This window comes from Physeter macrocephalus, chromosome 4, assembly GCF_002837175.3.
Source record: "Physeter macrocephalus isolate SW-GA chromosome 4, ASM283717v5, whole genome shotgun sequence".
Classification (NCBI taxonomy): domain Eukaryota; kingdom Metazoa; phylum Chordata; class Mammalia; order Artiodactyla; family Physeteridae; genus Physeter; species Physeter macrocephalus.
This window is the reverse complement of record NC_041217.1, coordinates 88155431-88181401: the sequence shown is the minus strand read 5'-3', so window position 1 is coordinate 88181401 and position 25971 is coordinate 88155431. Positions and strand designations below refer to the sequence as shown.

Sequence of the window (25971 nt, the reverse complement as noted above, 5' to 3'; positions counted from 1 at the left end):
GATCATTTCACTATGTCAATAATTTCTATACAGCTTCGTAAAATTTTTATTTAGAAAAGAATTTTTAATAGAAAAGGGGAGCATTCTACACATCACCTTGAAACCCATGTTACAGTAGCATTTTGACCCGCTTGGCATAGCTTTCTTCCACTTTCTTCTTTTTTTTCAGTCTTTGCAATACCTGTACCTGCCAGTCTCCAGGTCCCCCTAGTTACAGGTCAGCTCCACACAGAAGGGGAGGAGCTACTTCCTGGGGTCTGTTCCCAGAATCACAGCCCCACATCCCAGCGACGAACAGTGCTGCCCACCTGGGGACCAAAGAGGACCCTACCCACTTTGTTCTGTGCCATGTGAGTACTCAGTCCAACAGGATGGCTGGTGGACAGGTGAAATGTTTGTCTGTGATTGGATTCAGTCTTATCTGCCTTAAAATGGTGAGTTCACCTTTCCGACCTACCCGCAACTATTTAGGGGGAAAAAAAGATACATTCAATATCTTTCTCTTTTTTTGAGGACCTCAGGGGTGGGGAGATGGAAATCAAAATACTTTGGAGGCATACCAAGATTGTATATGTTTGTGTGTTTGAAATTTAATGCAATTTACTAGTGAAAGAAAACAAGAATATCATTATGTTTTAAGAACAAAGATTTCTGAAAAATCCATCAGCAGCTACTGACTTAGTTCAATAGGCAGATTCAGGGAGAAAAATGAAACAGTAATGTGATCTCTCTCCATCCTCTCAATTTTATTTAGGATTGCTTTGTGGTAGATTTGAATGTTGGGAAATAATTTGTGCAAATAAATACTGTGTGTGGATTGGAAGATTGCTCACATTATGTATAAACATGTTGTGCTAAGATATTACTGCTCTGATTTAGGTTTTACATTTCCCCAAATGGTGTTGTTCTTTATGGTTCTAATATTCTAAACTTTCCTTTTTTCAGGTTGCTTCAACAAAAACAGGTAACATTCTCTGAAATGCAAGTTTACCCTCCCCATATTTGAGTTTAATTTCCATTGTTAATTCCTGGGCTACCCTGAAATATAAAGGCTATATCAGGAAAAATATTCAACATTTTCTGAGCACTCACGCTGTGAGTGTAACTGGTAAGACAAATACATGGATCAAAATTTAAAGATACATTCTCATAAGATATTCTTCTTGAGTACTGAGATGTATAGAGTCATGCAGTCATAGATTTTTCTCAAACACGGTTAACCGTTAGTAAAGTATTACAATGACCATCATTCCAGTCAAAGAAACAAAATTTTAGTGAAGAGCCTAATTTATATAACTTTTCTTATTTGTCTTCTAAGGAATTAGAGGAGAAAACTAGAAATAGTTTTGATCACAATTCTCTAATAAAAGATGCTCTAATAAAAAGATTAGATTCTCTAATAAAAAAGATTTTATACTTCTAATATTGCATCCTTAAAATATAGACAATGAAAACCCAGAGCTGGAAAAAGCCTTTCTTTTAAGAGATTTTATCACCATTTTTCTTGAATAAATGACTGAAGGCAAGGATAATTTCTCTACAGGTCTCTCCTGGCTCATACATTCTAGAAATTTAAGTCCCTAGAATGGAAACTTATGTTCAATGGAATTTAGATTATCTGAAGGAACCATATAATATCAATTATATCACTAATAAACTCTCTTAGTAATTCAGCACAAATAAGAACAAATATTATTTATTATTTTGTATATACCACAGAAAAGGAAATGTAAATAGGACAATTAAAATTTTTGATATAGATTTTTGGCTGAGCCATAAAATCCATGATTATACAATAGGTTTTTAAGAATTATTATTTCATGCTTTATTCTTACTCACTTATTCTTGAGACACCTTCAGGATTGACCAGGAAGCTGTAAGAAGGACTATTTGGCCATGAACAAAGTGATTTTTAAAAAATCAGTGGCCCTTCAATTGGACAAAATCTAGTTCTGCTGTCTCTTAGAGGGTCCCAGGACCACAGGACACACTGAGCCCTCAGAACGGGCCTCTTTTTAGTCCCATGTTATCCACACTATTTGAGAGAAAGAATGGGGCAGACTGATATACTGGTGATGCTGTTAATTGATTCATCCTGTCTTTTCAATAGATGTGATGTGTTTTATTGATACTGTATAGGAGGTTTCATTTGGGGTGTGTGTATTCTGATTCTTTTTGGGCTCTGGCATCAGCTGTTTATCTGTGTCTGGCCGCTGGGGCCACATGGGCTAATTTAGATCTCTGAGTTGGTAGAATGCACAGGTGCTGTGACTCAAAGGGTTTCATTTTTGACTAATCAGAGTGGTTGATCGCAAATCTAGGGAATAAATTTTTCTCTTTCATCAGTGCAGTAAGCGGTCCAAATACAGAACAAAGAAAGAGTGAAGAACCGCTGCTAATTTCTGGAGACTTACACATCCTGCTCAATCTTCTCATCTCTTTAAGGGAAACATAGTACAGAGGTGTTGATCTTTTTTCATTGCTATTACTGGTCAGATCCTGCTCTAGAACCATGTGTAAACAGGCAATCTGTCTCTCCAGCCTGTGCTTACCCCAGAGTCTCCATAATCCCACCTTCCCTGGTAGCACCCCCTCCATGGCAGTGCCATGCAGTCTGGCTTTTCCAAACCCCAAAATTGCTCGTCCTGGTTCACACACACACACACACACACACACACACACACTAACCCTTCCTACCTTTCAATGTGCCCTTACATTCACTATTTTACTTACTATTTACCATCTTAAGATGTAAGTATTTTACATTTCAAAGTAAACTCAAAGATGTAGGAATTATTAATATTCCATATACTCAAGGAAGAAAACTGAGACTAGAAGAGGTTAAATCACTTGTACGTGTTCATAGACAGAAGTAAATGGCAGAGCCAGGGCTCAAACCCAGCATTCTGAAATCCAAATCCTTTGCTATTTTCCCGTTATTAAACCCCGCATTTCATCCTGCTGATACTGGCTTCACGTACTACTATGCTGGGCAAATGTGCCCCTCCCAGCTCAATTTAATACGACAAATTTTGTGGAGTCCTCAGGCCCCTTGACAGGCCTGTGGGGAGATAGCCGGTGTCATGCCAGCCTTTTAGATGCCTTTCAAGCCACTCCATGAAGGCACTGTCACGACAATGTCTAGTTTGGTTGTCATTTGTCCAGGAAATTAGTCCATTCCAATGAGCAGGACTGGCTAACAGGAGATAAGATGAACAATGGGGACAAAGGAAGCAGCAGGGATTGAGAGACACTGCAAAGTTAGAGGAAAGAAGGTATTAACAGAGGACAAATAACTGGGGGAGCAGAAAAGGAATGAGTGTGTAGGAGGGTTAAATGTGAGACCCCTGCGGGCGCTTTCTATCCTACAACAGGGAGGGGACATAGGCGCTTCCCGCAGAGTCAGCTTCTGCTGGCAAATGGCTAAGATGAGCCCCTGCAACTTTTCCCCAGCATTTATAACCATCATAGTTTTCTTTTGATGGCAAAGGAGACAGTCCTGGGTGATGTTCAAGGAACGTCTGGCCAGTGCACAGTGGACTCTTTGTTCATTCTTGCAGAGTGGTTATTTCTGAGATGCTGCCAAAGCCAACTTTCTGGGCTATGGGTACAGAAAGAGAAGTTGTCTGTATCACGCACATGGGGTTTTGCAGGTTGGGGTCTGTTGGAGGGAGGGAGTTGATACTGGCAAATCACACATTTGGACGGTATTTACTTCTCCTCTTTGCCCTAGAGTTTTGTTTTGCACTTTAGTTTTGAATTTGGCATATAGTGATTTTACCCAGCAAATGCAGTACGTTAAATATAAAAGACCAATTGCCAGCTTCAAACTTAAAACCCAGATATTTTTGTTTGACCTTTTCTTCCACTTGGACCTCCTACACCCAGGGCATTTTTGAGTCCGTGGAGTTTTGCAGAGTAGTAAATCTGATTACCATGTTGTATATTCTACCCCATGCCCAAAGTATAGGAATGCCTTGTGTAAACTCATGACATAAGCATTCACGGCCTCCTGGCAAACCATGGCCAGGCCCAGGTGAGGAGGGACCCCGGCATCTCATTCTTAGGCTGGGGCAGATGTTTTGATAGAGGAGAGAATAGAGTTTATTTTTATTTTATATAGAAGAATCTGAAAATTGTTACACTCTGATAATATTAAAGACAGTACACTCAATTATGAAGCAACGAACTCAATTCTCCCCCTTCCTCCATTAGATTAAATGCCACTTGGAAAACGTGCAAAGTGCATGAGTGGAAATCACAGCCTCGACAGAGGTGGGGGATGGAGGTGGACCCTTGCTGGAGACGTTGCAGAGAGGTGGGGCAGGGAGGGGAGACAGGTGACAAAGCATGCCTGGAGATTCACAGAACGCCAGACTGGAGTAGCCTCCAGAAGGGAAACCCTCAGTTACGCTCTCCCTCCCCTCAGAGTTCTTCTCCCAAATCACTCCCTACTCTTAGTTAACTCTTTTAAAAGTACAAAAAGTGCAAATTATCCCGGAGGCAACTGGGAAAAACCTCTTTGAAGTCCCATTCCTGAATGGGAGGTTTGAGCTTTCTTGCTCTCTTCTGGAGAGAAGCTTTGCCTTTCTTTTCCTCTGTTTGTTTGTTTGTTTGTTTCTTGATCTGGAAAACAAGGGCAAGGTTTATGTCTGAAGGATGACATGAGAATGACCTAGTTTGAAAGTAAAATGATGAAAGAAGTAATCCTTATAGGTACCCTAGCTAATGTACACCTTCAAAATCTCTTTCAGCTCCCCAAATACCCACTATCGATCAGGCGTATTCAAAAATCAGCAACAGTATCACTGTGGAATGGGCTACAGTGCCAGGGGCCACCAGTTACCTCCTCACGGCCAGAGACGGGAACGCTGTCATTGAAACCGTGGTGGCCAGTTCCCCAGGCACTGTGACGGGCCTGAAGGCTGCAACCTTGTACCAAATCACCATCAGATCCATCAGTCCTGCTGGGAGAAGCCAGGCATCGCCTCCAAAACAGGCAAAGACAGGTAGCTGGATGCTCATCCTCTGTTGAGCAATTGCTTGTGACCTGGATCAATTATACTGAGGATGCAAATGCATGATGTAATTTTGTGTCATGTGAATGTCTATGATTCAAGGCCCAGAAGTGAAAGCCACCAAGTGACTTTTTTTTGGGAATTCAAATGTCTGTGGAGGAGGTGGTATGTAAATTCCAGATGCTTTGGAAAATAAAACCCATTTCTGGGCATCTTTAAAAGCATCCGTGCTTTTAAATCTCTGAAAAAGGGATTTCTGTTTCATTTTGTTTGTTTTATAAGTTTATTTATTTATTTTTGGCTGCATTGAGTCTTTGTTGCTGCACCCGGGCTTTCTCTAGTTGCGGAGAGCATGGGCTACTCTTCGTGGCGGTGCACAAGGCTTCTCATTGCGGTGGCTTCTCGTTGCAGAGCGCGGGCTCTAGGTGCGCAGACTTCAGTAGTTGTGGCACACGGTCTCAGTAGTTGTGGCTTGTGGGCTCAAGAGTGCAGGCTCAGTAGTTGTGGCACACGGGCTTAGTTGCTCCGCAGCATGTGGGATCTTCCCGGACCAGGGATCGAACCCGTGTCCCCTGAATTGGTAGGCAGATTCTCAACCACTGCACCACCAGGGAAGCCCAGGGATTTCTGTTTTTAACCTCAATTATCAATAAAGACCATGTGGAATAAAGAACACATAGAAGCGATTTTGCTGCACTTTGACTTGTTTGAAATAAAACTATTTAGAGTTTGTCATCAGCATGACTTAAATTGATTTGATAAAGTTGTACCTCAGCATATTTCTGAAAGGTTGCGTGCATGTTAAAATAGTATAAACTATCATTCCCCCCATTGATTTATATTATGATTACGGGGAGGTTTTATCTAATTTCTTACCAACTTCCAGTTGAAGGTATGCCTAATATTAGAATTTCTCTGTTCCCCCTTCCTCTGCTGAGTCATCTGTAATTAATACGCATTTAAATAACAATTGTTTAATGGAACTCTGCCATGAATCCTATTGCAAAGCAAATAAATTTTTCATAATATGGATAATCAACCTCAAATTACCTATTCCTAAATTTGAATTAGCCTCTCTTGCACTTTCATAACACAAATGCACAGGTTTTTGTCTTTGTAGTGCTGGCTGCACCAATTCTACAAGTAAGCTCTCCAAGTCCAGACTCTATTCTTGTGCAGTGGGAAACCGTATATATGGCAACTGGATTTTCTGTGTCCATTATGCGAGCTAACGGTTTGGGGAGAATACGGAAAGAAAATACCACCAACACCTCCTTGACATTCACCAGTTTAGACGCTGGGACTCTCTACACCATAAAGGCCTATGCGTGGAATGCCAGCGGAACACCTGGGGATGACTCCACCTGCAATCAGAGAACTGGTAAGGACTTCTCAGCTCAGTCCCAACCTTCTCCTTTTTTTTTTTTTGCGGTACGCAGGCCTCTCACTGCTGTGGCCTCTCCCGTTGCCGGGCAACGGCTCCGATCAACCTCAAATTACCTATTCCTAAATTTGAATTAGCCTCTCTTGCACTTTCATAACACAAATGCACAGGTTTTTGTCTTTGTAGTGCTGGCTGCACCAATTCTACAAGTAAGCTCTCCAAGTCCAGACTCTATTCTTGTGCAGTGGGAAACCGTATATATGGCAACTGGATTTTCTGTGTCCATTATGCGAGCTAACGGTTTGGGGAGAATACGGAAAGAAAATACCACCAACACCTCCTTGACATTCACCAGTTTAGACGCTGGGACTCTCTACACCATAAAGGCCTATGCGTGGAATGCCAGCGGAACACCTGGGGATGACTCCACCTGCAATCAGAGAACTGGTAAGGACTTCTCAGCTCAGTCCCAACCTTCTCCTTTTTTTTTTTTTGCGGTACGCAGGCCTCTCACTGCTGTGGCCTCTCCCGTTGCGGAGCACAGGCTCCGGACGCGCAGGCCCAGCGGCGATGGCTCACGGGCCCAGCCGCTCCGCGGCATGTGGGATCCTCCCGGACCGGGGCACAAACCCGTGTCCCCTGCATCGGCAGGCGGAATCTCAACCACTGCGCCACCAGGGAAGCCCACCTTCTCCTGTCTGATTAATGAGAAGGGCTGTGCATTGCAGTCACTGAGAGCAGCGTTAAGTGATAAGTACAGAGCAGCTGGAAGCAGCTATTTAAATTTATTATGAGCTTATTTATAGTGTCTTGATAATTCCTCCTTGGTGGTTTAAATGCTTACGGCATGTGTAAAGAAATGCTGCTCAGAGTGCACAGAGCATGGCACCACCCCGCCAAGAGCCAACTTATTTTCAGCTTACATGTTCAATATCACACAGCAGGAGATAATTCCTACTAGGTTTACCAGTCACCTCTTGTCCCTTCATAGGTTCAGACCAAGAGTAGAGACAAAAAGAACTGGGCCAAACAAGAATTTATTCAGCAGACATTTAATAAGTATGTCCCAACTTTCAGCTGGCATTGCTCTAGAGGCACAGCAACAACAAAAAACAAACTTCCTGTTATGGCACTTTGTGCTGTTGTGGGAATCAATATTTCAGATATATTTCCCAAAGTCCTCACTTTGGTCGTGAGGTCAACGAGGGGCTTCCCACCACCTCTCCTCCAGCTATAGGCTGAGAAGCTGATGCGTGGTGTGTGTTCTCACAATCCCCATTGCAGGGATACCTGACCAGGGCATCCTACTGCATGATAACTAGATGCCCAAACTGAGCTGCTGCTCTGAGCCAAAAGAATGAGATGGAGAGAGAGGGAAGGAGAGAGATTTTTCCTTCTCTTGAGGCAGAGTGAGTCATCCTCTGCCAATATGGCCTAGTAGATGTCTGACTCACCAACCAGATTAGCTGTTTCATCTCTTGGGGAGGACCAAAGAGAAAGTGGAAAGAAACCAGAAATGTTCTCTCCAACAGTTCCTACTCTGTTTTTTTAAAAAAAATAAATTTATTTATTTATTTTTGGCTGTGTTGGGTCTTCATTTCTGTGCCAGGGATTTCTCTAGTTGCAGCAAGCGGGGGCCAGTCTTCATCGCGGCGCGCAGGCCTCTCACTATCGCGGCCTCTCTTGTTGCGGAGCACAGGCTCCAGACGCGCAGGCTCAGTAGTTGTGCCTCACGGGCCCAGTGGCTCCGCGGTGTGTGGGATCTTCCCGGACCAGGACTCGAACCCGTGTCCCCTGCACTGGCAGGCAGACTCTCAACCACTGCGCCACCAGGGAAGCCCCAACAGTTCCTACTTTGGAGGGGAGTGGAAGCCCCATTGTCTATAGGCCGAAGCAGAAATGTAGGGAGAAGTGAAGGGTTTGCCTTTTATATTACTTCTCCAGGTAGAAATCAGAGCAAGGTGGCCCTCAGGTGATTCATGATGGGCCTGGTGAGTCAAGATGTCTGTGACAAACCAGCCTCTCTGGGCCTCTTCCAAGGCATTCACCCATTCTTTCTCTCCACAAACATTTATTGAGGGCCTCAAGCTTTTTTAGGAGGATAAGCCTGAGGAAAGGAAGGCATATTTCTAAGAATGCAGAGGAAATCGTTTTGGAGATGCTGAAAAACTGCCTTCCTGTGTGACCATCACACTTGATACTTTCCTTTTTTCCCTTTGATTTAGAATAGAAAGTCTGCTCTTCTGTAAACAGCTGTGACCTAAAAGCTCTTACATGTCTTAGCATGTGTCAAAAGTAAAGAAGGAATGTTGTTGAAACTAATCTGTTTATCAGTCTATAAGAGAATATTTGACCTACCACTTGATAACATACCCACATGGCCCTCTTAGCCCTTCACATTTATAATTTCATTTAATTATTTCTATCACTTATCAAATTGTGCATTCACTCATTCATTTATTCAAGACGTTTATTTACTACCTATATGTGCTAGGATCTGTTTTACAGATGAGAAAAATAAATAAATAAATAACAAAAAGATTAAATAACATGGCCAAAGTCATATAGCTAGTTATGAGTTTGCATAGTTAATGGGAGATGTGTTACCAGTTCTCAGGTACCCTAAATCCCAATTTTATGCTTTGTACACTTGCAAGTATCATATGATTGGAGTACTCCATCCTCTGAGCTCTGCAATATTGTTAGGTCAAATCTTACTTGGGTTCTTGAGGTTACTGCAAAAATCTTAATTGTTTCTCAAAAATGTAGGTCCTCGTGCTCCTGCCAACATTCAAGTCTCTTTTGATAGTGGTTCTCTGAAGGCATCTGTTTCATGGGCACCAACAGAAGGAGCTTTCAACTATACCGTGATGGCTTTGAGTGACTCTTCCAGGCTGAGCTGTAGTACGACTTTCAGTTCCTGCACCATCTCCTCTCTCCAGTGTGGAACCGAGTACCTGATTTCAGTTTTAGCAACTAATGATGCCGGATCTAGCAGATCAATTTCAGCAGTGACCCTGAAAACTGGTATGTAAACCAGAGTGAGATCACTGGGGGGTTGGTAAGCCAAAGTGACTACCATTAGGGAAACAAATAATCACATGACAGTGTTCCAGAACACTCTAGAACAAGCAAAAATGAACGCCTGGTCTAAATGGAAGTGTTGAGTTGGACTTTCTGATGAGTTTGAATAATGTTGATAGTGAAACCAGATCTCGTGCATTGGAAAAAACACTGAAAATTAGGAAACCTGGTTCCTATTCCAGATCTTTCACTAATTAGTTTATTTTCTTTTGCATTTGTAAAGTTGTAAATATTCTAGGATCCAGTTTGAGTGATACACAACTCTAGCTGTGCAGTACAGATAGTGGTCTCTTATTTACATCATGTTTCACAGACCTAGGCCTGGTGGGAGCTATTTTTTTAAGATAAAGATGGAATGTCTATAGTTTGGAATATGTGTTTAGATATCTTCCCACTTTCATTCTCATCAAAGAGATAAAGACATACATATATGGAGGTCTATGCTTCAATTTAGAAATATCTGTGTGTTTTGGGGATGAGAACTAACATTTAGTGAAGAGCTACTATGCAAAGATGCAAAGAAAATCTCTGGCAGTACTCTCACAACTGTTCATTATTTATCATTTCCTAGTTGCTTGTGCACCTGGAAGGGTGACAATCCAAGAAGATCCCCCTGGCCACCTGTCTGTGGCTTGGTCCAATGTGCATCTGGGTGATTACTATGTGGCCTTTGTGAAGAGTGACGATGGCTTGGAAGTACACTGCAACACCTCCCTCACCCAGTGCAATTTCTTATCTGAGTGTGGCTTCACTTACTTTATTAGTGTTTTTGCCTATAACAAGGCAGGACAGAGTCCTTTGGGTGATGTGTTTAATTATACCACAGGTGAGTTGCACTTGATGCTTGTAAAGGGAGTTGAGTTCTGAGTTCACTAAACTCAGCAGCATAATGGATCATCCATTGCACTTAGTGACTTACCTAGACCACCTGGGAGCCATTCTAGGGCCAAGAATGGAAGGTGAATCTCTTTTTTCACATCCTTTCCAAACTAGGGAACTTGGACTTCGTGGACTCAAGCTTAATAAGAATGCAAGGTTTAGTAGTGAAAAGAAGGGAAAGAATGTTGTTATTCAAGCTTGCTCTGAAAAGTTGAACCCTCCACCAAGATCTACTCAGTGTTCAGCCCTGTGCTGGAGGCTGAAGGGGAGGTGATCCTTAGGTCTCAGAGTTCACTCTTTCCCCAAGCCCATAAAACAGGGATGCAATGGCAAAGATTCTACAAGGTGTGGAGGGCTTTGGAGTAGGACACCTGGGTTTAAGTCCTAACTTGACCACCAACTCATTTGCAAAATGGGAATAATGATGTCTACCTTGCTAAGTTCCTTAGTATCTGCTACTGCAAAATGGGACAAATAATAATGAGAACATGAATATGAAAAGGTCTTTGTATATGAGAAAAGCACAATGCAAATATTTTTATTAGCATCATTATTATTGTTACTATTATTCTCCACTAGGCTTGGGTCTTCAAAGGGCAGGGATTGTATTTTATTTATCTCTCATCCTGAATGCTTATCATAGTATAACTGGCATATGGGAGATGCTCGATTTTAAAGAATGAATGGAGTGAGTGACAAAATTAATTAACTATATTTACAAACAAGAATACTATAATATAATTATATAAATAACAATACTAGCTGGAATACAATACATTTTTAATATGTATTTATTTATTTGGTTGTGCCCAGTCTTAGTTGCAGCAGGCGGGCTCCTTAGTTGTGGCATTCTTGTGGGATCTAATTCCCTGACCAGGGATCGAACCTAGGCCCCTATATTTTTACCAAGATGAAGGAATCAAATAATTGGTGCCTTTGGAATTTAGAGTCAGAGGCTATCAATAAGGTCTCAAGAGCACAGGAGGGTCTTCCGGAGGGAGTGGCCTTGAACTGGATCTTTAAGGATGATGGAATGTAGGTGGGGCAAGAGCATTCCAGAGAAACCCCATGTGAGTTAGACACTTGTCAGAATTTGTCTGTGAGGTAGTGTAGGGCCTCTTCTAAAATCTACTAATACAATGCTTCTTCCCCTCCTCCGCCCCCTAGTTTTATCTAGTTTAGTGTCTGGAAAGACTGATAGGATCTAAAGTTAAACTAAACATGATTTTGTCAGGCAGAAGAAGGGAACCACATTCCAGTAGCACGAACACAATCTTTGAGGCATAGGAAAATAAAAGCGCATGTGGGAATTGAGGGGTCTGGTGAGGCAGGGGATGGGGAGGGGCAGCTGGACATATCAACTGGGCAGAGCTTGTAATAACTTTGAATGTCATGCATAGAGAATTTATCCTCTACGTAGTGGGTGTTAGGCCAGGACTGGAGCTGGACAGACCTGTAGGAGATTGTGGCAGTGACTTAGGAGGGTAGTGCAGAGGCTCTGGGCACAGAGACGCCAGGACTCAATGCCACTCTGACAGCATGGCTCCTGTACTGAGCTCCGCTCTCTCTCTGCTCCTGCTCTCAGCTCCCTGTTGTCCTGGTGACATTAACCCTGTGTTGGTGTCCAGTGACAGAGTAGAGATCGTCTGGTCTCCCGTCCGTGGCGCCGAACTTTATGTAACCAAGGCTGTAGATGGGTTCAGCGTGATTGAGTGCAATGACACTGTTCCGGCTTGCACCCTTTCTGCTCTAGAGTGTGACACCAAGTACAACATCACAGTGTATTCCTTCAGTGAAGTCCGGGGCAGCAATACGTCATGTACTTCCCGATTTATAACCACAGGTATGATACAGCAAAGATTTCATTCACTGACTCTGAACGGCTCCCCCCAGCTATGTCCCTCAGGAAGGGCATTCGGTAAAAAGGCTCACTGCCATTAGCCACCCTGTTGTGGTGACCCTGAGAGCCCCTGTCTTACTAAGGAGAGGCAGAAGAGAAGGTGGAAGAGGGAAAGAGGACAAAAAGGAAATAGGAGACCATGGGGAGAGTGGAAGGTTTTGCTAGAGATTACCTCAGCCATTCACTTCCTCCTACCTTTGGGGCGCCTGCCTGTATTCACACCGTGAAGGTTAAGACCACAAACATTGGTCCTAATTACTTTCACTATTGGAGTTCAAATGGCTCCTTAACATTTTCCAATTAGTCCAACACTATGGGAACCCAATACCATACGTCAATGTCAACAAGGTTCCCACACAAAGGCTCTATGAATTTGCCCTACATGCATGATATGGTCAAAAGTAATGATCTCATTTGGGGGGGAAAGGTCAGTTTTAGACCAAATGGCACGTGTGATATTTTTGAATCTGTTTCAATTCATAATCTAAAATCTCTTAGCTCCTTGCAGTCCTGAAATCAAAAATGTTTCGAAGGATGCCTTTTCCATGATTAATGTGTACTGGCGATCCACTAATGATGAGGCCACTTACACGGTGACTGCCCAGGGAGAGAAAGGGCTGCACCGGTGCAGCAGCACGGGAGAGTCCTGTACCTTGTGGGGCTTGCCCTGCGGCTCAGTGTTCTCCGTCACCGCTGTGGCTGAAACACCAGCAGGACGGAGCCTGCCCAGCTACAGTGTGCCCTTAGAAACAGGTATGTAGCAACCACAGCCTGAACCTCAACTTCAATGGGGTCCTTAGGAATTGTTTTAGGACATGAACTTTCTTATTTGATTTACCCTAAGTGTGATAGAAATACCTTAAACTTAGAGAGACCTTGCAAAGAGCCCCAGTCTTGGGCTTCCCTGGTGGCGCGGTGGTTGAGAGTCCGCCTGCCGATTCAGGGGACTCGGGTTCGTGCCCCAGTCGGGGAAGATCCCACATGCCGCAGAGCGGCTGGGCCCGTGAGCCATGGCCTCTGAGCCTGCGCGTCCGGAGCCTGCGCTCCACAACGGGAGAGGCCACAACAGTGAGAGGCCCGCGTACCGCAAAAAAAAAAAAAAAAAAAAAGCCCCAGTCTTAGAAAACTTTCACACAGGTTCTGTAAAAGTATCATCTGAAGGCTCTAATATATTCAAATACCAACGTCAAAGGAGGAATACATTGATTCTGCAAAACCATTTATTTGAATTCATATTCCCCCATGACACAATCTACCAAAACAACTAACAAGTGACCAAATGAGCTAGTTTATTATTCATTTCTTTGGTTCAGCCCTTTCAAATCTTTCTCTAAAAAATGCTTTCTGAGTTTCAGTTTCCTAATTGCTAGAAGGGGATAATGGCTTTATCAGGTGGCTGTGAATATTACGTTATTTACGCTGCAGAGCACTTAGAGTGCCTGATGCACAGTAAGAGCATGATAAACGAAAGCTGTTATTGCTTCATAGCATTGTGTGTGAATGAAATTTAGCAAATTACTTAAAGACTTTGGACATTATTTTCTCTTATATACAACAATAAGATGGCACTTTAGACTAGATAAGTTGAAACGTAAAGAGCAGCAGAACAGAGACAATGCCAAATACGCAGGAAGATTCCAGATATTCTATATCCTGTATAATGGATCTTTGAAAAGTTGAGAATTGGTTGTGGTACTCTTTGGCTAAGAATATTTTGAGCTTTTATATCAGCTATGTACTATGAAATGCGTGAGAAAGGCAAAATACATTTCATTGCAAATGTAAGATATATTGGGAGAAAAGGTGAATGCAACCATTGCTTTAAAATTTGCAATTGGAATTGTTAAAGTTAGAGAACAACAAAGGGTTTCTTTTTTTTTTTTTTTTTTTTTTTTTTGCGGAACGCGGGCCTCTCACTGTTGTGGCCTCTCCCGTTGTGGAGCACAGGCTCCGGACGCGCAGGCTCAGCGGCCATGGCTCACGGGCCTATCCTCTCCGCGGCATGTGGGATCTTCCCAGACCGGGGCACGAACCCGTGTCCCCTGCATCGGCAGGCGGACTCCCAACCACTGCACCACCAGGGAAGCCCAAGTGTTTCTTTCTTATTCTGAAAAAAATTGGGGAGAATCTCACATTACCCGTAGCCAGTTATTGCACTGCATTCTTGGGGAAAGCACCTGCTATATACAGTGATGTTAAATAACGTATCAGAGGGAATGAGATTTTACTTAACAAAAGAAAATTTTTAAAGTTTATTTTAATTTATCTTTTTACTGAAGTATAGTTGAGGTACAATGTTATAGAAGTTACAATATAGTGATTCACAATTTTTAAAGGTTATATTCCATTTACAGTTATTAAGGACGTTTTGATTAACAGTTGAAGGTTTGAGAAATTTAGGATATTGAATGAAACACAGGCAAAATACCATACTTGGTTAGTTTTCACAAATAACCCTCACTGGAAATAAATCCCCAATTTTTTCTCTTTCCTCATTTAAGTGCCGTGCTGTCCAGCCAGTCTGACAGTAACTCAGGTCACACAATCGGTAATCAACGTGAGCTGGACTGTTGGGACCGGTGCCCAAACCTATGTGACAGTTCTGGAGTCACACACTGGACAGTCTAAGTGTCACACCCATCAAAACCACTGCCTCCTGGGATGCATCACATGCGGCAGCAATTACACAGTGGCATTAAAAGCAATTAGTGCCACTGGGTTGACTGCAGACTGTGGCTACCAAAGTTATTCCTCGAGTAAGTGAATTCTAACCTCTAGCTCTAGAGTATCAACAAGGACTTTGACTATTATAGATCCAGACATAGCCCTTTCATCTCATTTTTAAAAATGCTGCATCTCCACCAAGCTTGCATGGTAAGTTCAGATTACTTTCTAAAATGTTTACAGTTTTCCTTTTGACTTAGGACCTCAAAGGTTCAGAGGCTTCTGTTAGTAGTTGGTGAATTAACTCCCCTGGTAACAAGGTTCAGGTGTACTTTTTCTGAAAGAAGGATAGGTTTTTATATGACCCAGCTACCTGCAGCACAGAGTAACTCAGTATGGCAGAGTTTTCAGAAAGCATTTAGATCACACATTCTATTTGGCTTGAATTTTTCTTTCTTCTTATGATTATGCTACTACCTCACTCTTCTAAACCACTCCAGCTTCTTCTGTGGTTTCTTATTTCAACAGTTAACAGAGCACAGTATTGCATCTTGTTCTTCACAAAGACCAAGCCACTAGGAAATAGCGGGAGAAGTAGGGAGTGGTACAGGGTTAGCAAATAAGATTTCTCTGGTGTGATTCTAGTCCACTGAAGTGGCTGCTTGGAGAACTGTTTTGAAAAAAATCTTCTAAGGATGCTTCTCAGGCTTAATGGGAGAGAGTACGATGACCAGTTAGCTGTATCTGCCCCGAGGCATGGGGTGGGAGAGTTGAAATATAATTTTGGCATCCCAAAGGTAGTAGAGTGAGTCTTCAACTAGGAGTTTAAAGACCTGGCTTCTTAAGCTGCACTGTGTTATCTTATTCTCTGATTCCATTTCCTCATTGGTAAGAGAAATAGGAATGATCATGATATGAAAGCATTTAAAATGTGCTACACATTCATAAACTGGATTATCATTCCTTTTGGCCCATTAGCTTTCATTAGGTTTGCTGCCTAATTTCTCACCTTGATATCCAGTTCTGGAAATATGGCCCATTGCTTACCTTCACACCTAAAAAACCTTTTTTTTTTAAAGAATAAATCAGGGCTTCCCTGGTGGCGTAGTGGTTGAGAGTCCGCCCGCCTGCCGATGCAGGGGACACGGGTTCGTGCCCTGGTCTGGGAAGATCCCACATGCCGCGGAGCAGCTGGGCCCATGAGCCATGGCCGCTGAGCCTGCGCGTCCGGAGCCTGTGCTCCGCAACGGGAGAGGCCACAACAGTGAGAGGCCTGCATACCGCAAAAAAAAAAAAAAAAAAAAAAAAAAAAAGGATAAATCAAAGAAGTCTATCTGTAACTGAATTTTTTTTATTATTATACAATAACATTTTTATTTTAGTTACTGAGGAATCCACCATTTGACACCTAACATGTGGCCTGCTCAAGGTATTCAGGAAAAGAGAAAGGAAAAGTACCCAGTCAGCTAGCATGGATGAAGAGTGGACCAGCGACAGGCGTCATGCTACTCAGCTCAGCAAAATAGGTCTTTTCAGTTAATGCTGAATGCACTTAATTATATTTAAATTGAATCCCACTAAAATCATATGAAAATAGGGCATTATGAGGGATCTTGACAAGAATTCTGTGCATTTGACTCATAAAGTTTGAGTCATATACAATACATATCTGCCAAGCGTTGACTTTTGGCCTCACCATTGTTCTCTATTAAAAACTCATGCCCCAACTCACCCTCACACATGGATTTCTAATCATGTGACCCACCACAGAAGGAACTTGAATACTTCCTCAAATCTTGCTCTAATCATTTATTATTGAGTAGGCTACTTATATTGTTTCCCCATAGTAACAAAGGCCAGGTTTGTGGTGATGGTGGAATAGTGATGTGTTTGTTTTTGTTTGTTTTATCCTTCAGGTTCCTGCTGCCCTTTGGGGGTGAAATTATATAGGCTGGGCCCTAATGGCATCCGGATCTACTGGCAGCCCTCCAGGGGCTCTGCCAATTACAGCACTGACCTCTATGGTTCCAAAGGCATTTTCATGTGTGCCCCAAGCGCTGGCCTCAGTTTCTGTGATATCACCGAGATACCCTGCGGGGATGTATATACCGTGATGGTCTCCCCAGTTGCTGAGACAGGACTGAAGCTTACTTTCTGTCCAAAAAAAATATATTCAGGTAGGGCAAATTATGACCCTTTATTTAAAACTAGCCCTCAACTCAATCTGTGAATTAAGACTCAGAACAATCACACTTATTTGCTATGTAGGAAGGTCAAAGAGGGCATGACATTTTGTACATCCTGCAGGCAGATTCTGGCTACTGGGGACCTCAAGCTTCTTTGGAATTGTGATGTTTTATTTTTACTTGATTTGGAGACACTCTTCTCATCCCTCTCTCTCTTTTCTCCTTCAGAAAAAGGACCAGATGCTTGCTGCTTAAACAGTAAAGCAGATTTAAAATGATTTTCTGCTTTGAGATTTGGGGATAGATTTGTAACATAGTGTTAGAGATAATGACAAACAACCTGAATGTTTGAAATAAGAGACTTGAACCTTTATTTGCACAGATTCAGACTTATGACTGAGGGAGAGTTGGAGGCTCAGAAAAAAAAAATTTATAAATCATAAGCTAGGTTTGGAAATATGAGTGGGCAGACAGTCTGTGATCACAAAACACACGAATGTCAGCCACTGCCATCTCACCAGAGCTGGCAGAAAAACATTAGCAATTCTCATGCTCTGTATTCCAACACGTTCTGCTACCTTGCCCAGGGCATAGTCATGTATTTTTCATATATTTCTAAAATAAAATAAAATGAAGAGATGATGAAGCCCGAGAACTTTGCAGGTGAACACAAGAAGAGGAATAAATATTGACTCAGAAACTTTACTAATAACCAGAATCTAAAATTTCCAATTATGGGTTGATGACAAGAAGGTTCAAGATGGCTCCTGGTGATGGAACCAGGCCAGGTCCTCTTCAGGGGGTGTTCTTGCTGTCCTTGGTTGTCATGCTTTGATTCCTTGCTTTTTCATTATCTTGTCCAGAGGACAAGCTGGCCCAAAGCATGGCCCTATGGGAAGGGCCAGGAATAGGTTGTTGGGCTGAGGATGAGCTCTAAGGAAGAAGAGCCTACAGGTCAACAACAATACTTCACTATATTTGCATAATGTTTTGAAATTTATCAAGCGTTTTCATATTCAATATTTCACTGAATGCTCAAAATAACTCTATGAGGTAGGTTCAACAGATTTTATTATCTCCAATATATAAATGAGCAAACTGAGACTCAGAGGCTCCCAAATCTCTACCTACAACCCTTCTCTTCTTCTAACCCCTAAATCCATGTGGAAATGTGTTATCTCTACTTAGAGATATGACCCAGGCATTTCAACTCCTCAAGGCCAAAAGGAATTTCTGATCTTCTGCAGTTTTTGATCTTCTGTCATCCTTGTTTCAAGTACTCAAGCTAAAAACCCAGGAGTCAGCTTCCCTCTCCCTCACCCTCCATATTTCAGTAGTCTCCCAGCCCTGTCCTGTTCACTCCATGATGGTTTCTAAATCCAACTTCTTCTCTTCATTCCTATAGCTACTTCAATATTTCAGAGTCTTACTACCTCTCCCCTATGCTACTACACCAGTCCTGTCCTCCTGCCCTCTTGCCAGTCTTCATACTATTGCTAGAGTTGTCATTCTAGGACACTGACCCAACTGTCTTTCTTTCATGCTTCAAAATCCTCAGAAATTTTCTATTGCCCCATAGAATAAAATTCAATCCTCTGAGCATGGCATTTAAGGTCCCTTACAATCTGTCCCCCATCTGTCTTTCTACACCTGCACTATCCAATAGAAATTTAATGCAAGTGTGAAAAATTTAAATTTTCTAGTAGCCATGTTAAAAAGGTAAAAAGAAATAGGTGCAATTAATTTAATAGTATATTTTAGTTAATTTTAATCCAATATATCCAAAATATTCTACTTTTCAACATGAAATCAATATAAAAATTTTATATATTTTTTCTATACTAAGTTCTTCAAAATATTATGTGCATTTATTTAATACAGCACATCTCAGTTCAGAGTAGCCACATTTGGAATGCTCATAGCTACATGTGGTAAGTGGCTACTGTATTGGACAGTACAATTCTAGGTTCATTCTGCAACATCTCTCCTGAGAAGACTCCATTCTCTAGTCTAGTCACATGGAACAATTCACACACATCTGCCCTTACCACACACACATACCATGGCACATCATGTTTCTGAGGTAATGCAGCACTCCTGTCTTTGCCTGGATTTCCACCCCACCTCAACCAAGGGAACTCCACCAGACCAAACTCCACTTCCTCTCTGAAGTCTTCTCCAGTTCTTAGTCTGAGTTCGTCTCCCTCCTTTATGACTCCACCTCACTCTTATCTTCACCACACCATATTGCTGTGAGTTGAATGTGTGTTATTTCTGCTAAATGGTAATCTCTTGGACTCTCAGTACTTTGCATGTAACTGTTGCCCAATACATTTTAAATTTAAAAAAGAATGAATAAAAGAGTGTATCTGTTTGTCTATGATTATACAGCCAGTAAGTGAGTGATGGAAGTTTTGTTCTTTCTCCTACTTCATACTCACAATTCAACCCTTAGAGAGTCACTCCTCTGATAGTTTGTTAGTTGGAACTCTAATACCTTTGGTGGGGTGTTATCTCAAGCCTGTAGCCATTTCACTTTAGTAAGGGTTGGGTGTCTAGACTCAAGTTAAGGAATCTACCTTTGCTCTGTCTCCCTAGTAAAAACCATGCATCTGTGGGAAGGTTTTTGGTTTTGTTTTTTGGTGTGTGTGTGTGTGTGTGTGTGTGTGTGTGTGTGTGTGTGTGTTTTCTCCAATATCAATGATGCCTTAATCCTGTAATTAGGATGATACCGTAAATGATAATAATGACTAATATTTATTGAGTGCTGTGTGCCAGACACTATTCTAAGGGCTTTACATGTATTAACTCAGTTGACCCTTATAACAACCCTATGAGGTTGACATTTTTTTTAAATTAATTTATTTATTTGGCTGCATTGGGTCTTCATTGCTGTGTGTGGGCTTTCTCTATTTGTGGCGAGCAGGGGCTACTCTTTGTTGCGGTGCGCAGGCTTCTCATTGCGGTGGCTTCTCTTGTTGCGGAGCATGGGCTCTAGATGCGTGGGCTTCAGTAGTTGTGGCTCGTGGGCTCTAGAGCACAGGCTCAGTAGTTGTGGCGCACAGGCTTAGTTGCTCCGCGGCATGTGGGATCTTCCCGGACCAGCGCTCGAACCCGTGTCCCCTGCACTGGCAGGCAGATTCTTAACCACTGCGCCACCAGCTAAGTCCGAGGCTGGCATTCTTATTCTTAACACTTAACAGATAAACTGAGGCACAGAAAAGTCAAGTAACTTGTCCAAGTTCATACTGTTAGCAGGTATCTCCTTCTCTTATCCCATAAGCTGATTCTTAGTCATTCTTTGGTTCACTTTCCTATTATTCTTTCTTAAATTATATCTTCACCATTTCAAATACATCAATAAATATATTTTAAATGCTTGTGTTTTTATTTATTACAGTAACCTGCTCTGGAAGTACACTTGGAATGGGTAAGTCATTTTTCTCATGGATACAATAGAAAGGAATTTTTTTGTTGCTCTTTAAGGTTACTTAAGTCAGGATCAAAGCTGACTCTTCACGGACTTCCCTGGTGGATCAGTGGGTAAGACTCTGCACTCCCAATGCAGGGAGCCCAGGTTTGATCCCTGATGGTGGAACTAGATCCTGCGTGCATGCCGCAATTAAGTCCGCATGCCGCAACAAAGATCCTGTGTGCCACAACTAAGACCTGGTGCAGCCAAAATAAGTAAAAATAAATTTAAAGAAAAAAAAAAAAACAAAGGCTCGTGCAGCCCTTAATATTAAAAAGAACGCTGACTTCAATTAGCAAGGCAAATGCTTTCTTTCTGTGATGCAAGGGGTCCTTGCTCTCCTCTCCCATAACATTTTCTCCCCTATTAGACTGTCTCCCCTCAGATTCCACCAGTGGAGATGAACTCCCTTGGATTCTGAAATTTTTTCAGTCTTCCAGGGTCCCACAGGAAAATGTAAATATGTTTCAGAGAGGCAGCCGCTTCATCCCTCACTTCAGAGAGTGGTTTCCAACCCTGCTATACACTGAGTCACTTTGAGAGCTTAAGAGTAATTGATGCCTGGGCTCTATCCCCAGAAAATCTGATTTAATTGGTTTGGGGTAAAGTCTGGGCATCAGGGTTTGTAAAAGCTCTTTGGGTGATTCTAAAGTGTAGCCAAGGCTGAGAACTGCTGCCTTAGAGCAGACCTTCTCAAACCTTATTGTGCATCTGAATCACCTGGTGCCTTGTTAAAACCAGATTCTGATTTGGTAGGTGTAGGAAAGATCTGAGACTTTGCACTACAAACAAGGTCCGGGTGATGCTGGTGACGCCAATACTGCTGGTCTGACCTCACTTTTTTTTTTTTAAATTAATTAATTAATTAATTTTTGGCTGTGTTGGGTCTTCGTTGCTGCACACTAGCTTTCTCTAGTTGTGGTGAGCGGGGGCTGCTCTTCATTGCGGTGCACGGGCTTCTCATTGCAGTAGCTTCTCTTGTTGCGGAACACAGGCTCTAGGCACCCCAGCTTCAGTAGCTGTGGCACGTGGGCTCAGTAGTTGTGGTGCACGGGCTTAATTGCTCTGTGGCATGTGGGATCTTCCCAGACCAGGGCTCGAACCCGTGTCCCCTGCATTGGCAGGTGGATTCTTAACCACTGCGCCACCAGGGAAGTTCCTAACCTCACTTTTAGTAGTCAGCTGTTGGAATCTGTTAACAGCCTGCAGAAAGCTAGGATGTCTGCTTCCAGTTTGCATGGGTGGACATGGCCAGCAGAGGAAAAGGGGTGCTGAAAGGGCAGCTGGAGTAAAGATAACCCTCACTGCCACTCAGGTGTGCTCATGGCTGATCCTGTCTAGGCTATTCGGGGTGCCCCACAGAGGCTACTCTTGGCTGGGGCCACGGAGATGACCACACAGAGCTGTGTGTGCTGACCCAGTAAGTAGCATGTACTGCTTCACGAGGAATCTTCTAGGAGGCCTGCTTGATTTGGGGTCGTGGGAAAACCCCCAGGGAATATTATCAACCCCAAAGTACAGACGGGACACGTAAACACACATACACATACACACAATCAGACATGGCTGACTTCAGAGAGTGTGAGTGGAAATGAAGCCTTCCTACCAGTAAAGCCCACCAGACAGCCTCCCAGCCTGGGCCAGCTCCCCTCCGAAACTTCTTTCCACTGGCAGGACACATGCTTCTCTGCGCTGCCTGTTCTCTATTTCCTCTCCCAGTCTACTACTTCTCTGAGCACAGCAGGACACATGCTTTCTAATTCTTGCCCCACCTGCAGGTCTGAAATAAGAATAATCCCTATTAATTTTTAAAGAGTTTCTGTTTCCAGTGACTACAGGGAAACAGACCTGGCTTATTAAAAACAAACTGTGTTAGCATACGGTTTTTGTTTTTCTCTTTTTGATTTCACTTTGTTATACAGCAGAAAATAACACAACACTGTAAAGCAATTATACTCCAATAAAGATGTTAAAAAAAAAAAAAACAACTGTGAGGAAAGTTCCAAATTATAAAAAATTACTTTAAAAAACTCCCAAAGTACTAATGACCATAAGCCCTGGTCTTCAGTGAAATGTACATGGGCCTGGGTCTGCATTCTTGGAAACTATTTCCAGTATTATGGCCATTTTAAATCAGTGTTTCCCCTGAGCCATAGAGGGGTAGTAGAAGTGGCTTGGGGTCCCCTAAGAGGTGAGGAGTGGTGTATTGTATTCTGGTCTTCCCTAAGATTTTGTTTTGTTGTTGTTGTTGTTGGCCGTGCCATGCTGCATGCGGGATCTTAGTTCCCCAACCAGGGATTGAACCCATGCCCCCTGCATTGGAAGCACGGAGTCCTAACCACTGGACCGCCAGGGAAGTCCCTTCCCTAAGATTTTGTTAGAGAAAGAGTCACAATACTTTTTTTAAAAAAATGCTTGAAAACCATCACTCTTAGACCTTGCTATTCATCAGCATCACCAGAACGCTTGTTCAAAACGTACAATCTTAGGCCCCACCCAGATTTACTAAATCCCCAGATGATTCACATTCATGTTCAAGTTTGAGGATCACTGCTTAGACAGTAGTGTTCAAACTCTGGTGTGCATCAGAATCTCTTGGAGAGCTAATAAAGCATGTAGAGAACCAGATCTGCTGACGTGGGTAAGACCTGGGCCTTCGTGTCTCTGTCAGGTTCGCAGGTGATTCTGACTCTCCAGGTTTGAGAAGCACTGCTCTAGGTCACTACTGTCCCCTTCCTCTGTCCCTCTGGGCTGGCCCTGATCGTTGCTTCTCCCTTCCTTAGCAAGTTTCAGCCTTCAACCTGAAGAGATCTGACCCTCTCTTTAAGGAGATCCTTGTAGAAATCCTGCAAGACTCTCAAAAAATGAGTATTTGGGGGCCTCTACATCATACGGAATTCACTGTATTAAGGGAGAGATTCTAAGTTGCTTCCAATTTCAGCATTTCTCCTCTCTGTACACAGGACTAGTCAGATTAGGTCCCTGGCTGACATGGGGCCTCCAGATATGCTAAGGGAAGCCTTGGGAATCTTTTTGTCTAAGACTTTTTGTCTTGCTTGACTCTTGGATTATCCTAAAGCTTTTCAACAGCATGAATGGATTTTTTTTTAAGAGACAGATCTGGGTTCAAATCCGGCCACTATCCCTTACCCTGAGGCAACTTGCTTCAATTCTAAGTATAGGTTTCCTCATCTGAAAATTGGGAAAAACTCCTCAAAGATGTTATAAAGATTATTAAAGGAGATATAAATTGTTGGACACAATGACAGGCCCAAAGTAAGCTCAATTAATAAAAGGCCTGGGGGTGGAGAGGAAAGTTCTTTGTCCTGGGTCAGTAATCTGAGCTCAAAGAGACTTGGGGAGGATTCATTTCATCAAGCAGGAGAAAGAACACCCTGCTTAGTTAGAACCTGCTGGTCAGTTTCTTCTTGCCCTTTGAACAGTTCAGATTCTCTTAATTTTCTGTTTATTTGCTGTGAAGTGCTGCAAAAATAGCATTTCAAATCAAAATGGTAATCTGAACCTCAGAGACATTTAAGGGCTTTTTAATTTAAGAAAATGTCTGTAAATGTAATGCATTTCGTGGCTTCTTCCCTTCTTTGCCTTTTCAGTGATTTACAGAGGGAAGAGAAATGCGGAGTGACATAGTGACATGGATAAAAAAAGAGACTTGACTAGTGAGTAATTTAAATTGAAATGGTATGATTCAAAGGCAAAGTTTTTTGTTTTGCTTTGCTTTAAAAAAATTCTTCCCATATCTTTTGCAGAGTTTCCTCAATTGTTAGTGTGATTAGAGATGGAAAAGATCTATTAGAATACAAAATGCCTCTAGGATAGGACAAGCCCTTTTGGCCTTTAGAAGAACCACTCTAGCTCCATTTCCTGCAGGAAGGTGTGTCCTCACCTGCACAGGAGTTCAAGATCGGCTGCGGAGAGAACTCAGTAGAGAAATGAATCCAGAAAGTCCTCTGGAAGGCTGCCAGAGTGAGCCAGCACACTGGGAAAGTCCTGGAAATTTCTGCTAAGCAGAACTTTTTAATTTCACATCCAGACATACTACAGACTTCAGCACACCAACTTCATAAGCATTTCATCTACCCCAGCACTTGCCTTGTGGCCCTCTAGCCATTTAAGAGTTGGACACGTCCACTCCCAGAGAAGTCGAAATCCAGCCACCACACATAGACAGCCCTCACCCAAGACGAACCTCCACCAGGACTTCGGCCGAGGTTGGATAGCAGCAGCTGCCAGGGCCACCTGTAGTAACAAACACCCTCAGCTCAAGTTAGGAGGAAGCTGAGCCACTTGAAGCCTTCACCAAGCCAAAGTATCGTGTGATGAGACCTCTGTGTGTGTGTCTGGGAAAGCAGAGCTGTTGGCCTGTTGCTGGAAGGACTGTGGTCATGTTTTTGAATGAGCAAAGATTTCAGATGGAGGGACAGCCAGGACCAGAGCCTCAAACGGTGGCAGAGTGACATAGGGAAGGACCATCAGTCTTGCTGGCTGTAGCCCCCGCTTATATTCTAAACTGCTTTTTTTTTTTTTGAATCTTTGGAGAGAAAAGGCAATGATATATAATATAAATCTGTTGTACCTAAAAAGATTTTGTCCTTCAAGTGCCAGTAACCTTATTAAAAGATAGTGCGAGTAGGACTTTTGTAACACACACATAACTAAAGTGTTTACTCTCCAGAAGCATAGGTGTGGAACTAAGAACGTCTGTTGTTAGGAACAGCCATAAAACTCTGCCCAGAGGGAACTGGAGCGTGGAATTAGGCTTGAGGTACACTAGGAGGGAGCAGCAAACTTCCTTTTCTATGTCTGCTTTCCCTTTCTGTGTAAGACTGATGAGAGATACTCCCCAGGGCAACTGCACTTGAAAAGGACATAGACGAAGACACAGATTCCGAAAAATAGAATTTGCTGTATCAGAGAGCACACACAGAGGAGGGCCAAGTTTTAGTTCACTTTTGTTCCTAAATACCAGTGTCTGAACAGAAGTCGGGCTAGGTGTATCGACATCAATTGGGGAACCCATTACTTAATATAAATTTCCGGGTACCACCTCTGGAGTTTCTAACCCAGCAGGTTTGGGACCAGGACTGGGAATCTATATTTTGAACAAACTCACCAAGTGATTCTGACATGCAGCCAGGTTTGGGAACCTTAAAAGGCTTGCCTTGGTGAGTTCTTCCTTGAAGCAACATTTCAGTGATGGGAAGCTGAGATGTGTTAAAAGATAAACGGAGACATATTAAACATTTTAAGAGTTTATTTGAGCAGAAATTGATTCAAATTCAGCAGCACCAAAAGAGAAATGGTTAGGAGCGCTCCATTGACAGGTGCCGGGGGCAGATGTTGGTGGTGGTGGGGCTTTTATTGAG

The 25971-nt window shown here is 42.6% G+C and overlaps 1 protein-coding gene across 1 annotated transcript; it reads left to right on the top strand.

The window, feature by feature from the left end:
• The first annotated feature begins 371 nt into the window (after positions 1-371).
• FNDC7 (fibronectin type III domain containing 7) lies at positions 372-24230 on the top strand. The gene is made up of 12 exons (XM_024119969.1): positions 372-434; positions 946-964; positions 4755-5009; positions 6139-6399; positions 9172-9429; positions 10058-10312; positions 11951-12208; positions 12764-13018; positions 14767-15021; positions 16846-17106; positions 20516-20545; positions 24199-24230. Exons 1-12 carry the CDS (start codon positions 372-374, stop codon positions 24228-24230), a joined length of 2202 nt encoding a protein of 733 aa, XP_023975737.1.
• The last annotated feature ends 1741 nt before the right edge of the window (positions 24231-25971 follow it).